The sequence below is a fragment of the Saimiri boliviensis genome, chromosome 10, assembly GCF_048565385.1.
Source record: "Saimiri boliviensis isolate mSaiBol1 chromosome 10, mSaiBol1.pri, whole genome shotgun sequence".
Lineage (NCBI taxonomy): Eukaryota > Metazoa > Chordata > Mammalia > Primates > Cebidae > Saimiri > Saimiri boliviensis.
In genome coordinates this window covers 72,815,862-72,833,605 of record NC_133458.1, presented here as the reverse complement: position 1 = coordinate 72,833,605, position 17,744 = coordinate 72,815,862, and the positions used below count along the sequence as shown (strand labels likewise).

The following is a 17,744-nucleotide window of genomic DNA, read 5'->3' as shown; positions in this document are numbered from 1 at the left end:
CAGCAATTGGAAACGCTCTCGGTTGGAGATTCACAGCAAGCACAGTTGAACCCCGGAAGGTCCACCTCTGTGGAGGAGAGGCATCCACCATTACCGAGGCACTCCATCACTACAGAGGTAGTCCACCATTGCTGAGGCAGCCCGCCATTGCTGAGGCAGCCCGCCATTGCTGAGTCAACCCACCACTACAGAGAGAGTCCACCATTACAGAGGTGGGCCAGCTTTGCTGAGGCAGTTCTAACTACACCCCGTATAAACAGGACTGCAGGGAAGTTCACATGGCAGCTGGGTGGAGCCCACAGCAGCTCAGCAAAGCCTCTACAGGCAGATAGTGACAAGGCTGCCTCCTCGCTGGGCAGGGCAGCCCTGATAAAAAGGCAGCAGCAAAATGGAAAGTCATAAATAAAGCCCTAACTACCTGGGACAGAGCAGCCGGGGGAAAAAAAAGGGGGATTTATGAGTTCTTCTACAGCAGACTTAAACGTACCTGTCCAGCAGCTCTAAATGAACAATGGAGATCACAGCTCTGCACTTGAGCTCCTATAAAGAACAGACTGTCTCCTCAAGCAGCTCCCTGACCCCCATATATCCAAAGAGTTGCCTCATAAAGGAGAGCTCAGACTGACATTTGGTGGGTATCCCTATGGGACAAACATGGCAGAAGAAGAAACTGGCAGCAACCCTTACTGTTCTGCAGCCGCCGCAGGTTATCCCCAGGCAAGCAGGGCCTGGAGTGGACTTCAGCAGTCCTACAGCAGAGGGGCCAGACTGTGAGAAGGAAAACTAAGAAACAGAAGGAAATAACTTCATCATCAACAAACTGGACATCTACTCAGAGACCCAATCTGAAAGTCAACAACTTCAAAGATGACAGGTGGATAAATCCACAAAGTTGGGAAGAAACCAGCACAAAAAGGATGAAAGCACCTAAAACCAGAACACCTCTCCTCCTACGAGGGATCACAACTCTTCACCAGCAAGGGAACAAGGCTGGATGCAGAACAAGTGTGATGAAATAACAGAATCAGGCTTCAGAAGGTGGGTAGCAAACTTCTGTGAGCTAAAAGAACACATTCTAACCCAATGCAAAGAAACTAAGAACCTTGAAAAAAGATTTGACGAAATGCTAACAAGAATGGACAACATAGAGAGGAATATGAGTGAATTGATGGAGTTGAAAAAAAAAAAAAAAAAAAAAAAAAACGAGAACTTTGCAAAGCATGCACAAGTTACAACAGCCGAATTGACCAAGGAGAAGAAAGGATATCAGAGGTCGAAGATCAACTCAATGAAATAAAATGAGAAGGCAAGATTAGAGGAAAAAAGGGTAAAAAGGAATGAACAAAGTCTCCAAAAAATATGGGACTATGTGAAAAGACCTAATCTATGTTTGATTAGTGTACCTGAATGTGATGGAGAGAATAAATCCAAGCTGAAAAACAGTCTTAAGGATATCATGCAGGAAAACTTCCTCAACCTAGGCAGGACAATATTCAAGTCCAGAAAAAAGAGAGAACACCACAAAGATATTCTTCTAGAAGAGCAACCCCAAGGCACACAATCATCAGATTCACCAGGGTTGAAATGAAGGAGAAAATGCTAAGGGCAGCCAGAGAGAAAGGTCAGGTTACCCACAAAGGGAAGGCCCATCAGATTCACAGCAGATCTCTCAGCAGAAACCCTACAAGCCAGAAGAGAGTGGGGGCCAATATTCAACATCCTTAAAGAAAAGAACTTTCAACCCAGAATTTCATATCCAGCCAAACTAAGCTTCGTAAGTGAAGGAGAAATAAAATCCTTTGCAAACAAGCAAGTACTCAGAGATTTCATCAACATCAGGCCTGCTTTACAAGAGCTCCTGAAAGAGGCACTAGACATAGAAAGGAACAGCCAGTACCAGCCACTCCAAAAACATACCAAATCGTAAAGAGCATCAACACAATGGAGAAACTGCATCAACTAATGAGCAAAACAGCCAGCTAGTATCAAAATGGCAGGATCAAATTCACACATAACAATGTTAATCTTAAATGTAAATGGGCTAAATGCCCCAATCAAAAGACACAGACTGGCAAATTGGATAAAAAGCCAAAACCCATCAGTGTGCTGTACCCAGGAAACCCATCTCACATGCAAGGGCACACAAAGGCTCAAACTAAATGGATGGAGGAAGATTTACCAAGCAAATGGAGAGCAAAAAAAAAAAGCAGGAGTTGCAATCCTAGTCTGATAAAATAGACTTTAAACCAACAAAGATCAAAAGAGACAAAGAAGGACATTACATAATGGTAAAAGGATCAATGCAACAAGAAGAGCTAACAATCCTAAATATATATGCACCCAATACAGGAGCACCCAGACACATAAGGCAAGTTCTTTTTTTTTTTTTTTTTTTTTGAGATGGAGTTTCGCTCTTGTTACCCAGGATGGAGTGCAATGGCGTGATCTCGGCTCACCGCAATCTCCGCCTCCGGGTTCAGGCAATTCTCCTGCCTCAGCCTCCTGAGTAGCTGGGATTACAGGCACGCACCACCATGCCCAGCTAATTTTTTGTATTTTTAGTAGAGACGGGGTTTCACCATGTTGACCAGGATGGTCTCGATCTGTTGACCTTGTGATCCACCCACCTCGGCCCCGACTTACAAAGAGACTTAGACTCCCACACAATAATAGCAGGAGACTTTAACACCCCATTGTCAATATTAGACAGATCAACAAGACAGAAAATTAACAAGGATATCCAGGCCTTGAACTCAGACCTGGACCAAGCAAACCTAATAGACATTTACAGAACTCTCCACCCCAAATCCACTATACATTCTTCTCAGCACCACACCACACTTACTCTAAAACTGACCACATAATTGGAAGTAAGTCACTCCTCAGCAAATGCAGAAGAATCGAAATTATAACAGTTTCTCAACCACAGTGCAATCAAGTTAGAACTCAGAATTCAGAAACTAACTCAGAACCGCAGAGTTTCATAGAAACTGAACAAACTGGCTCTTGAATGTTGACTGCATAAACAATGAAATGAAGGCAGAAATAAAGATGTTCTTCAAAACCAACAAGAACAAAGACACAGCATACCAGAATCTCTGGGACACATTTAAAGCAGTCTCTAGAGGAAAATATATAGCAATAAATGCCCACATGAGAAGCAAGGAGAGATCTAAAATTGACACCCTATCATCAAAATTGAAAAAGCTAGAGAAGCAAGATCAAAAAAACTCAAAACCTAGCAGAAGACAAGAAATAACTAAGATCAGAGCAGAAGTGAAGGAGACAGAGACACAAAAAACCCTTCAAAAAAATCAATATATCCAGGAGCTGATTTTTCAAAACAATCAACAAAATAGACAGACCACTACCCAGATTAACAAAAAAGAGAGAATAACCAAATAGATACAATAAAAAATGATAAAGGGCCTATCGCCACAGATTCCACAGAAATACAAACCATCATCAGAGATTACTACAAACAACTCTTTGCACATAAACTAGTAAACCTGGAAGAAATTGATAAATTACTGGACATGTGCATCCTCTCAAGCCTAAACCAGGAAGAAGTTGAAACCCTGAATAGACCATTAACAAGGGCAGAAGTTGTGGCAGCAATTAAGAGCCCACCACCCAAAAAAAGCCCAGGTCCCGACAGGTTCACAGCCGAATTCTACCAGACATACAAAGAGGAGCTGGTACCACTCCTTCTGAAACTATTCCTAACAATCCAAAATGAGAGAATCCTTCCCAAATCATTTTATGAGACCAATATCATCCTGATACCAAAACCCGGCAGAGACTCTACAAAAAAAAAAAACAAAACTTCAGGCCAATATCCATGATGAATATAGATGCAAAAATCTTTTAATGAAATACTGGCAAACTGGTTGCAACAGGACATCAAAAAGCTTATCCACCATTATCAAGTAGGCTTCATCCCAGGGATGCAAGGCTGGTTCAACATATGCAACTCTATAAACATAATTCATGACATAAAAAGAACCAAAGACAAAAACCACATGATTGTCTCAATTGATGCAGAGAAGGACTTGGACAAAATTCAACAATACTTTATGTTAAAAACTCTCAATAAACTAGGTATTGATGGAATGTATCCCAAAATAATAAAAGCTATTTATGACAAACCAACAGCCAATATTATACTGAATGGGCAAAAACTGGAAGCATTCCCTTTGAAATCTGGCACTAGACAAGGATGCCCTCTCTCACCACTCCTATTCAATATAGTACTGGAAGTTCTAGCCAGAGCAATCAGGCAAGAAAAAGAAATAAAGGGTATTCAAATAGGAAAGGAGGAAGTCAAATTGTCTCTATTTGCAGAGGACATGATTGTATATCTAGAAGACCCAATTGTCTCAGCCCAAAATCTCCTGAAACTGATTAGCAACTTCAGCAACGTCTCAGCATATAAAATCAATGTGCAGAAATCACAAGCATTCCTACACACCAATAACAGACTTAAAGAGAGCCACATCAAGAATGAACTGCCATTCACAATTGCTACAAAGAGAAAAAAAATACCTAGGAATACAACTAACAAAGGATGTAAAGGACCTCTTCAAGGAGAACTACAAACCACTGCTCAACGAAGTAAGAGAGGACTCAAACAGATGGAGAAAGATTCCATGCTCATGGTTAGGGAGAATCAATATCGTGAAAATGGCCACACTGCCCAAAGTAATTTATAAATTCAATGCTATCCCCATCAAGCTACCAATGACCTTCTTCACAGAACTGGAAAAAAACACCTTAAACCTCATATGGAACCAACAGAGAGACCACATAGCCAAGTCAATTCTAAGCAAAAAGAACAAAGCTGGAGGCATCACACTACCGGACTTCAAACTATACTACAAGGCTACAGTAATCAAAACAGCAGGTACCAAAACAGAGACATAGACCAATGGAACAGAATAGAGGCCTTGGAGGCAACACCACACATCTACAACCATCTGATCTTTGACAAACCTCATGAAAACAAGCAATGTGGAAAGGATTCCCTGTTTAATAAATGGTGTTGGGAAAACTGGCTAGCCATGTGCAGAAAGCAGAAACTGGACCCCTTTCTGACACCTTACACTAAAATTAACTCCAGATGGATTAAAGACTTAAACATAAGACCTAACACTGTAAAAACCCTAGAAGAAAATCTAGGCCAAACTATTCAGGACATAGGTATAGGCAAAGACTTCATGACCAAAACACCAAAGGCATTAGCAACAAAAGCCAAAATAGACAAATGGGACTTAATCAAACTTCACAGCTTCTGCACAGCAAAAGAAACGGTCATTAGAGTGCATCCGCAAGCAACAGAATGGGAAAAAATTTTTGCAATCTACCCATCTGGCAAAGGGCTGATATCCAGAATCTACAAAGAACTAAAACAGATTTACAAGAAAAAAACAAGCCCATTCAAAAGTGGAGAAAGGATATGAACAGACACTTTACAAAAGAAGATATACATGCGGCCAAAAAACATATGAAAAAATACTCATCATCACTGGTAATTGGAGAAATGCAAATCAAAACTACATTGAGATACCATCTCACACCAGTTAGAATGGCAACCACTAAAAAATCTGGAGACAACAGATGCTGGAGAGGATGTGGAGAAATAGGATCACTTTTACACTGTTGGTGGGAGTGTAAATTAGTTCAACCATTGTGGAAGACAGTGTGGCGATTCCTCAAGGACCTAGAAATAGAAATTCCATTTGACCCAGCAATCCCATTACTGAGTATATATCCAAAGGATTATAAATCATTCTACTATAAGGACACATGCACACAAATGTTCATTGCACCACTGTTTACAATAGCAAAGACCTGGAACCAACCCAAATGCCCATCGATGGTAGACTGGATGGAAAATATGGCACATACACACCACAGAATACTATGCAGTCATAAAAAATAATGAGTTTGTGTCCTTCGTAGGGACACAAATTAACCTGGAAACCATCATTCTAAGCAAACTGACACAAGAACAGAAAATCAAACACTGCATGTTCTCACTCATAGGTGGGTGTTGAACGATGAGAGCACATGGACACAGGAAGGGGAGCATCACAGACTGGGGTCTGTCGGGGGGGAAATAGGGGAGGGACAGTGGAGGGTGGGGAGTTGGGGAGAGATAGCATGGGGAGAAATGCCAGATATAGGTGATGGGGAGGAAGACAGCAAATCACATTGCCATGTGTGTACCTATGCAACAATCTTGCATATTCCTCACATGTACCTCCAAACCTAAAATGCAATAAAAATAATTAAAAATAAAAGAAACATATACCAGTCTTCCAGTAACATACCATAAAGTCAGTAATACATGTAATATTTACTGAATTATGGTTTTAAATACTTTTAGTTACTTTATCATGAGCATTGTTATAACACATCTTATAACACTAATAACAATTAAATATTCCTAAGGAGTAGTATCTTAAAAGCTTCACTAAGTGTTTCCGACATTAAAAACTAAAAAACATTTTATGTTGCAAGGATAAACTATTTTATATCTTCTCTTGCATTCCTTTTTAAGCCATTAGTTAAGTATCACAATATGCCTAAAATTTTTTAGAAGTTAAAACTTGATGTAGAAAACATATATGTGTGACACATCACCATTCAATAAACCATCACAAAAACACCAACAAGGAGTAAAATGCAGAATTAGCAATTTGACTGAGACCTAACTGACCCACTCATATTTGGGAGATGTATCCCTGACACATACAATCCATTCACTAAACAGAGAAGCAATTCATTCCTTTTCTCCTTCAAGCTAAAATAAAACTATAAATCAAGATGTTAAAAAGCAACAAAATGAGGTCCTCAAATTAGGTAAGAGAAGCATACATTTATAAAACTAGCAAAACACCCATCCAATCCTAATTATACTAAGTCAAGAAAACTCTAAATATAGGTGGCATGCCACTTAATCATACATATCTGATAAGCCACTTCAAAATCATATATAAAAAAAAAAAATCCCATGATAGTTACAAAGAGATGGCTACCTGAAATCTGAAACGTATCCTCCTCTCGAAATGCAACAAAATAAAGTGAGAGAAAATGTTATGATATCTAGATTATCATACAAGTATAAAGAATTGAACATATTCAACAAGTAGGAGCAGTTTCAAATGGTCAGTCCATGATAGTGAGACTGTTGCCTTTATTTGAAGGGATGAAAAAGAAAATGGATTATCTTGGATGTGGCAAGATGGCCAAACAGGAACAGCTCCAGTCTGCAGCTCCCAGCAAGACCAACGCAGAAGGCAGGTGATTTCTCCATTTCCACTTGAGGTACGCTGTTCATCTCACTGGGACTCGTCAGGCAGTGGGTGCAGCCCACAGAGGGCAAGCAGAAGCAGGCTGGGGCATTGCCTCACCAGAGATGTGCAAGGAGTCAAGGGCCTCCCTTTCCCGGCCAAGGGAAGCCATGAGGAACTGTGCTATCTGGCCCAGATACTACTCTTTTCCCACAGATTTTGCAATCTGAAGACCAGGAGATTCCCTATGTGCCTATATCACCAGGGCCCTGGGTATCAAGCACAAAACTGGGCAGCTCTTCAGGCAGACATCAAGCTAGCTGCAGTTGTTTTCGTTTTCTTTTTCTTTTTCTTTTTCTTTCGTACCCCAGTGGTGCCTGAAACCCCTGTGAAACAGAACAAATGGTTCACTCCCCTGGAAAGCGGGCTGAAGCCAGGGAACCAAGTGGTATCGCTCAGCAGGTCCCTCTCCCATGAAGGCCAGCAAGCTAAGAACCACTGGCTTGAAATTCTCACTGTCAGCACTGCAGTTTGAAGTTGACCTGGAACCATCCAGCCTGGGTGGAGAGGGGTGTCTGCCATTACTGAGGCTTGAATAGGCGGTTTTCCCCTGACTGTCAGGGGGAAAGTTCCTCTAAGGACTTGGAGGAATTCAACAAAACACAGCAAAGCAACTGTGGCCAGACTGCCTCCATAGATTCCTCCTCACTGGGCAGGGCATCTCTGAAAGAAAGGCAGCAGCCCCACTCAGGGGCTTATAGATAAAACTCCCATCTCCCTGGGATAGAGCGCCTGGGGGAAGGAGCAGCTGATGGCACAGCTTCAGCAGACTTAATCGTTCCTGCTGGCCCTCTCCAAAGAGAGCAGTGGATCCTGACAAGGCGGGTTCTCCCAGCACAGTGCTTGAGCTCTCTAAGGGACAGACTGCCTCCTCAAGTGGGTCCCTGACCCCTATGCCTCCTCACTGGAAGAGACCTCGAACAGGGTTGACAGACACCTCATACTGTTGCAGAATATTCAGGAGACCAGAGAGACCAGTGGGTGAAACAGGAGGATTTTTTTTAAGTTGGCTCAGTGGATTAGCATACCAAGGATGAGCAAAGGAGAAAGAAAATGGGGTACTTTTTATACATCCAGGATAATATAGCAGCTAACAGGTTTACAGAAGCCAGGACAAAGAACACTAAATTAATTTGTAACATATCTTATGATGTACATTACCTTTGAAAAATAGCATTTTGAGAAACACATTGTACATCCTTTGGGTGTTACCTTGCCCTGTGACCTTGCAGCTGATCAGCAAGAAAAACAGGAGTCTTGAGATGCCTGGGAACTTTGCTGAGAATGTGTGGAGAATAAATAAGGTAGGTCTTATGGGGAGTTAGTTAATTTTAAGCAGAGCTGAGGGTTAGGTTTTATATTGAACACAATACAGTAAACTTTATTATGCAGCAATTACAGACTGCCAATATTATAATTTAATTTTCCTCTTCAATACAGGAGAGCTCCGGCTGACATCAGGCTGGTGCCCCTCTGGGATGAAGCTTCCAGAGGAAGGAGCAGGCAGCAATCTTTGCTGTTCTGCAGCCTCCACTGTTGACACCCAGGCAAACAGGGTCTGGAGTAGACCTCCAGCAAACCACAGCAGACCTGCAGAAGAGGGGCCTGACTGTTAGGAGAAAAACTAACAAACAGAAAGCAGTAACATCGACATCAACAAGACCCCACACAAAACCCCATCCAAAGTAAATCCACAAAGATGAGCAAAAACCAGCACAAAAAGGCTGAAAATTCCAAAAACCAGAATGCCTCTTCTCCTCCACAATTCCTCTCCAGCAAGGACACAAAACTGGATGGAGAATGAGTTTGATGAATTAACAGAAGTAGGCTTCAGAAGCTGGGTAATAACAAACTCCTCCACACTAAAAGAGTATGTTCTAACCCAATGCAAGGAACTTAAGAACCTTGAAAAAAGGTTAGACAAATTGCTAACCAGAATAACCAGTTTAGAGAAGAACATAAATGACCTGATGGAGCTGAAAAATACAGCATGAGACTTTGTGAAGCATATACAAGTATCAATAGCCAAGTCAATCAAGCGAAAGAAAGGATATCAGAGACTGAAGATCAACTTAATGAAATAAAGCATGAAAACAGATTAAAGAAAGAAGATTAAAAAGGAACAAAGTTTCCAAGAAATATGGGACTATGTGAAAACCAAAGCTACAATTGATTGGGGTCCCTGAAAGTGGTTTCTTGAAACCAAAGAGAACAAAGAAACAACCAAAGACAGCAAAGAGAATCTCTGGGACACAGCTAAAGCAGTGTTTAAAGGGAAATTTATAGCATTAAATGCCCACATAAGAAAATGGGAAAAATCTAAAATTGACATCCTAACATCACAATTTAAAAACTAGAGAATAATAACAAACAAACAAAAACTAGAGAAGAAAGAGCAAATTCAAAAGCTAGCAGAAGACAAGAAATACCTAAGATCAAAGCAGAACTGAAGGAGACAGAGACATGAAAAACCCTTAAAAGAAAAAAAAAGAAAAGAAAAATCAATGAATCCAGGAGCTGTTTTTTGAAAAGATTAACAAAGTAGACAGACTGGTAACCAGATTAGTAAAGAAGAAAAGAGAAGACTCAAATAGACACAATAAAAATGATAAAGCATTACCTTTGAAAACCGGCTCAAGACAACAATACCCTCTCTCACCACTCCTATTCAACATAGTATTGGAAGTTCTGGCCAGAGCAATCAGGCAAGAGAAAGAAATAGAGAATATTCAAATAGGAAGAGAGGAAGTCAAATTGTTTGCAGATGACATGATTGTATACTTCTTCTTAAGCTGATGAACAACTTCAGCAAAGTCTCAGGATACAAAATCAATGCGCAAAAATCACAAGCATTCCTATACACCAATAATAGACAAGCACAGCGTCAAATGAGGGAACTCCTAGTCACAATTGCTACAAAGAGAATACCTAGGAATACAACTTACAAGGGACACAAAGGACCTCTTCAAGGAGAACTACAAACCACTGCTCAAGGAAATGAGAGGACACAAACAAATGAAAAAACCTTCCATGCTTATGGATAGGAAGAATCAATATTGTGAAAATGACCATACTGCCCAAAGTAATTTATAGATTGAATGCTATCCCCACCAAGCTACCACTGACTTTCTTCAAAGAACTAGAAAAAACTACTTTAAATTTCATATGGAATTAAAAAAGAGCCTGTATAGCAAAGACAATCCTAACCAAAAACAACAAAGCTGAAAGCATCAGGCTACCTGACTTCATGCTATACTACAAGGTGACAGCAACCAAAACAGCATGGTACTGGTTCCAAAACAAACATACAGACCAATGGAACAGTATAGAGATCTCAGAAGTAATACCACACATCTATAGCCATCTAATCTGCAACAAACCTGACAAAAACAAGCAATGGGGAAAGGATTCCCTATTCAATAAATGGTGTAGGGAAAACTGGCTAGCCATATGCAGAAAACTGAAACTGGACCCCTTCCTTAAACCTTATACAAAAATTAACTCAAGATGGATTAAAACTTAAACATAAAACCTTAAACCATAAAAACTCTAGAAGAAAACCTAGGCAATACCATTCAGGACATAAACATGGGCAAAGACTTCATGACTAAAACACCAAAAGCAATGGCAACAAAAGCCAAAATTGACAAATAGGATCTAATTAAACTAAAGAGCTTCTTCACAGCAAAAGAAATTATCATCAGAGTGAGCAAGCAACCTCCAGAATCAGAGAAAATTTTTGCAATCTATCCATCTGACAAAGGGCTGAAAACCAGAATCCACAAGGAACTTAAAACAGATTTACAAGAAAAAACTACCTCATCAAATAGTGGGCAAAGGATATGAACAGACACTTCTCAAAAGAAGACATTTATGTGGCCAACAAACATCTGTCAAAAGGCTCATCATCACTGGTCATCAGAGAAACGCAAATCAAAACCACAATGAGATACCACCTCACTCAGAATGGTGATCATTAAAAAGTCAGGAAACAACAGATGCTGAAGAGGATGCAGAGAAATAGGGCTGCTTTTACACTGTTGGTGGGAGGGTAAATTAGTTCAACCATAGTGGAAGACAGTGAGGCAATTCCTCAAGGATCTGGAACCAGAAATATCACTTGACCCAGCAATCCCACTACTGGGTACGTAACCAAAGGATAATAAATCATTCTATTATAAAGACACATGCGCACACATTTACTATAGCACTATTTACAATGGCAAAAACATGGAACTAACCCAAATGCCCATCAATGATAGACAGGATAAAGAAAATGTGGCACATATATACCATGGAATACTATGCAGCCATAAAAAAGGATGAATCCATGTCCTTTGCAGGGACATGGATGAAGCTGGAAACTGTCATCCTCAACACATTAATACAGGAACAGAAAACCAAACACTGAATGTTCTCACTCTTAAGTGCGAGTTGAACAATGAGAACATATGGACACAGGGAGGGGAACATCACACACTGAGGCCTGTCAGGGGCATGAGAGGAAGAAAGATAGAGAGCATCAGGACAAATACTAAACGCACACCGGGCTTAAAATCTAGAGGACAGGTTGATAGTACAGCAAACCACCATGGCACATATATACCTATGTAACAAACTTGCAGGTTCAGCACATGTATCCCAAAACTTAAAATTTTTAAAAAGTTAAAAAGTACATTCCTTTGCAGCAGTAGCTAAGAACAACTAAATACAAATGGAAAAAAAATAAAACAATTCCAGCACTATACTACTACTTTCAATCTCATAACTCCTAAATGTTAATCTTCTTTGACCAAGTTTCCCTATACTATACCCAAAAGGGGCACTTCCACCCACACCTTTGGTCCACCAACTACAGGTAATAAATTCCAAATCTCTATCTCCAGCCACAATCTGTCTCCTGAGCATCAGCCCAACACTTATCTCTCTGAACATCTTCACTTAACTGTTCCATCAGAATTTTTAGCGCAAAGCACACCAAACTGAACTCATTCCCAATCTGTTCCTCCTACATAACTATTCTGGTTTTTGGTATCATGCTCCAAATCCAGAAGTTATCCATTCTGTTTTCTTCTCTTCACTAATACTGTATTGGTCAACAAGTCAAGTTCCATTCTACTTTAAAAGAAAAAAAAAAAACCTCATAAATCCATATTCTCCATTTTCAAGGCCTCTGTCTTGATTTAGGCATATACCTACTTGGCTTGGTATTACTATATCAATCTACTAACAGTTCTTCCTACTTTCAGTCTGGCTCTTCAATTATTCCTCTATACTGCTGCTAACATGATCTTTTCAGGTTATTTAAATCATTTCTACCATTTAAAAAGTTTTCAATGATTCAAAATAAAAACTTAAAATCCTTAGCAAAATATCCTGTCTCCTCCCACCTCTTTAGCTTTATTTCTTCCTCATCTTCTGTATAAAACGCTAAATTCCAAACACAACACTGCAGTTCCTGGAAAAAAGTCATACTGTTTCTTACCTCGATGCCTCTGCATATGTTATTCCCTCTTTCTAGAAAGTTCTCTTTTTGACATAGTAAATTTGACCTACTCAAGACTTAACCATCTTGTGTAGCTTTTAACTTCCTCCATTCCTCCTTGATCCCACAGCATTTAGTAGACACTCTTTCATACTATATTACAATTGTCCTTTTCTACTAAACTTTGAAAACCGTGAAAATAAAATATAATTATTGTTCATTTTTGCATCCTAAATGCCTAGCACATTGTCTGACAATAGTAAGTGATCAAAACTATCTGCAAAACGTTTATGCCTTTGTTTTCTAGAAACAAAACTAACACTTAAAAAACATTCCCAACAGACACAGAACAAAGCAGCTCTTTAAGAAAAACAACAGAAACTAGGCAAGGGGCAACTGAGAAAAATAAATGGGACAGAGAAAGAAAAATTAAACACATGAAGTCTATTCAGGTAGCTCCTGACAGCACACTCTTCTGTGCTCCTTGTCTCATTCTCTCACCAACATGTTTTATCTATTTAATCCTCAATGCTTATTCTGATTTCCTACAAAATAAGTGGTAGGCAAAGAGAGAAAAATAGCCTTACTTAAATCAACTATTCCCCAAAAATGAGCACAGTCAGAATATTTAAAATGCCATAGTAAGACCCCTAATCTATGGAGTCTCAATTTCACTTCTAAAAGTTACCTCCTAAGAGTTAAGAGATTACAATGCACAGTTTACAAACCAGTTATCGTACATTCTCCCTTAATAGATTCCCAAAAACTCTTCCCGAACTTATAAATTCACTATTTATATTTAGTCTGTAAACCTGTTTTTTACATTTCTATACTTTAAATGAAATACTTTCCTTCTATCCTGCCCCAAGTGGCCCTTGAACAAAAACTTTCCCCAACTGAATTCTATTATGATATTGCCACTTTTTCAGGATCACAAATAAGGGAATTAGAGAACTCTCTTCCAAATACAGGGGCCTCTAGCATTCTTGATCCCATTCTATCAAGTGGTAACTATACCCAACATTGCCCACTGATGTAAAACAAATTCAGAATCCATTCAAGTCCATAATTAAATTTAGATGTGTGTGAGGGATTGGGATTGTGTAGTCCAGACTCTACATAATATATTAAGTTAGAAGTCCACAACAGTTACTTAGTTTGATGTAAATGTAACTATTAAATAAGATTCAAACAACAGGTGCCAAGTTTGTAATCAGCACTAACTGAAAAACAACAAAGACATAAAAATCCATATCATATCTCACAATATCTAGTAAAACAATCATAAATTACATGTTTTGAAGAACATGTTGGGGGGAAAGACTTGGAAGTCTTAAGTATATTACTCTCTGGTGATAAAACTTCTCTAGCCAGGTTTTCCTCCCCTCCAAATCATTAGCATCTTCTCTAGCCCTACTCTTCCAAAGTGACCAGTTCTTCAAGTTATCTTTCTTAGTAGGACCCAATCTACCAATTCTTACTCCCAGGCTTAGATTAAGCTGCCTTGCAACTATGAGAATTATGTTATCCAAAGGGATAACTAGGTTAAAATTTATCTTTACCCAGCTGCCAATTTATTAAATTCACTAGGTCAACAATGGGAAAGATAAGAAAACTGTTCTCTACAGACATATGTCAACTAATAAATTCAGAAAGAATAAGGGAAACCAAAAAACACCATTGGAACACAATGCCAAAATCCTTCAACGAATGCTAAGATTAGCATTCATCTGCAAATCCTGAGAGTACCTACCTCCAACTAGGTATTAATTTCAAAGGGGAAAATAGTAAGTTTACAGTGGAGACACCAGGCGGATTATCACTTTAACCAAGTGATCACTGTTATCATTACCAGTAAGAAGTCATTTAATATCATTTACCCTCTGACATTAAGTGTTGAGAACAGTTCGCCCCGTGCTATTCTCAGTAATGTATAACATCAATTTAACCAGGAGAAAACATCAGACAAACTCAAAGTGAGAAACATTTCACAAAGTAACAAACCCGTACTTTTCAAAAAAGTATCAAAGTCATGAAAGATAAGAAGACTGAGGAACAGTCACAGAAAGGAGATTAAGGAAAAAGAATGACTAAACGCATTGTAGAATCCCCGTGGGATCCTGGAACAGAATAAGGACATTAGTGAAAGTACTGGCAAAATGTAAATAAAACCTGTAGTTAATAGTATTGTAGCAATGTTAATTTCTTGCTTTTGATCACTGTACCCTGACTATGTAAAATGCTAACATAAGGGAAAACAGGATGTAGAGGAACTCCGCAGTCTTGCTACTCTTCTCTATGAGTTTTAAAACGCTCCACACCTGTTACCAAGCCTACTAGGTCAACTAACACATTTTTTATTTACGCAGTTCTTTTATATACCCTCTCTCTCTCCTACTATCATCTCTCTCCTATTATCAATTTTTTTCTGAGTTGCTATTCTTTCCTACTTTTTCCCTAAAAGGCTTCCAAGTTCTTACACTTTAAGACTTCTCGAAATAACCTTATTTCCTCCCAACAGAGGGCTACTCTCCTTTGTGTACAGTCACAAAATGATGTACCTTAAAAGATGTAAAATACTTTAATACAGTATCTTATAGCTTCATAACAATTAACAAAATACAAGTGCTTGTAAATACATTTACATACATAAATTTTGAGATGCATATATAAACACTATTTTACAGATGAGAAAATAAGACTAGGAAAATTATCTCACACTTAATAAATATCAGAGACTCAATCTGACTCCAGTTCTTCAGGCTCCAAGACCAAATTACCTTATTAAAAGTGCTCTGTATCTGAAAAGCTTCAACTTCCCTGGCTTCAGGCAAGCGAATTACACCAAATACACCATGATTTTCAAGAAAGTTCTAAATTTCTCCATTGTTCTAAATGTCACTCTTAAAAGCTTCAATAATTCTACAAATAAGAATTCTGGAAGTGCAAATTTTGTGTTCACCCTAACCATTCTTCTACAATTTTTTTTTTTTTTTAAGCTGACTTCAGTCATCTCCTCTTCAACTGTTCAGGCTGAGGAATTGCTTACCTCTATTTTCATACCGGCTCCAACTCATGCTTTAAAATATCTGAGCTGTCATTCTAATCTCTAATTCCATTCATTTCTTAATATTTGCAAGTGAAAACTAGGGGCAAACCTGCAGGGCCCCAAGTCCCACGAAATATTCTGAATACGTTTTTTTCTTCACTCAAAAAAAAAAAAAAAATAGTCAAATGACTTACTGCTAGTGCATGTGTCTCTTTAATATTTAGAGCAACGGTGCGTGGCGATGTAACACTGACTTGAGACCCCGGAAAAACAACTTTCACCTGACTTAACTGCCACCAGCATTTTTCTCCTTCACCGTTTGTAATCTCCAGTCTATTGTAATCTATAGTCTTTTTCATGTTATTTGATTTCTGTAACGGTCAAGTGAGAAAATTTAAATCCACCAAGAGAGCTGAGATTAAAGAAATAATAACAGGGAAATAAGCCTTTAAATTTGAAAACTAATAATAGAGCCATTAATTTATTAATGGGCGCTTTCTACGTGCAAAGGCACTTACAGGGACAAAAAGTTCCTTTGGTCTTTCTAGGTGCAAAGGCACTTAAAGGGACAAAAAGCTCCTGAGCAGGCACTTAACGAGGACCTGCTCATTTCAGTGACCCATCCTCACCCTCCCAGCACCTGTTATCTGCAGGAGCTCAAACGTTAAACTGAATTGGAGACGCTGAAGTAACAGGATCTGCTCCACTGAGAAACCCGTGAGAGAAACTTTGGAAAGTGTCGTCTGAACAGCATTACGCTGTTTAGTTCACACAAAACAGGTTGCTGCACTGTTTAATCCTGCATGGGGCCATGGAACAAGAAACCGGGACACCGAGGGACCCCATAGGTGTTGGGCAAAGAAAGGGCGCCACTTACCTCCCATTCCTGCAAGAAACGCTGGGCCTCGTCAGAACCAACAGCCTTATGTCTCCTAAATTCGTCCTTCACATACCGGTCGCCCAGGGCTTTGAGGTCCGGGGGCAGAACACGATGCAGCTGCAAGACGCGCTTATACAAGGCCCGGACTCGAGAAACGTGCCGCCCCGCCATTGCGCCGCGCGCCGACCACGCCTGCGCAGAGGGACAACGTGTTCACGTCCCTCTGAGAAATCGCGTTATTAGTGAACCGGAAGGCCGACAGAAGAGGTTGCGCGACCTCTATCCGGTTTGGTCCCTCCCAGAATTAGGTCCTTCCGGAAACCCAAGCTCTCCTCCGGGCGGGAAACGGGTTGGTCCGTCTCAGCAAAGAGCGTAGCCTTTGTGGAGTCGCGCCTGCGCCTGGTTGTGGCCTCTCCTGGGCTGCGATCTGGTGACAAAGACCTTGAAAGAGAGGTCTGTCGTGGGCCGTTGTCACTTCTCAGTCCCACTCCACTGTCTTCTTCATTCAACTTCGTTTCTATCCTCTTACCAAAGGCCTGAGAAACGCTTCCTTAAAATCAGGCTCCTCCAGGAATCCTTCCATGGTTCCCAAATCACTTGAGGCATCTTAGAATACTACTGCATCCACCGCCAGGGATCAGAGATTAATCCGGTAGCTCACCAACCTGCACACTGCACAGCGCTGTACACCCAGTTTATACTCTGGGCATGGGCTCTTCCATGTAAACAACGCAAGTGAGCCCTGAGCCGGCTGACACCTAGTCCAAGTCACATTGGCTGCAGAAGAATCCTTAGGAAGCGTTTTAAATGTATTGTTTCCAGGACCATGATCCTGGAGATTCTGGTTAAATAGTCTGGGATAAGAATGATGAATCTAGAAATTCACAAGGCTCTATCTTTTGCAAAGGTAATAATGAGAGTTGAACTGGTTTCCAAAGCTGACAGCTCCTTGTGTTGTCCTTTCCTGTCTCCCAT

At 39.9% G+C, this 17,744-nt stretch overlaps 1 protein-coding gene across 1 annotated transcript in view; it reads right to left on the bottom strand.

Moving 5' to 3' along the window:
• Window positions 1–16,991, bottom strand: part of SDHAF3 (succinate dehydrogenase complex assembly factor 3) — a 58,714-nt gene extending 41,723 nt beyond the window's left edge. The window contains exon 1 of the mRNA XM_003921238.4: window positions 16,767–16,991. Coding sequence (XP_003921287.1) covers window positions 16,767–16,940 — 174 coding nt within the window. The 5' untranslated portion in view covers window positions 16,941–16,991. The remainder of the gene's footprint in view (window positions 1–16,766) is intronic.
• Window positions 16,992–17,744: the final 753 nt, after the last annotated feature.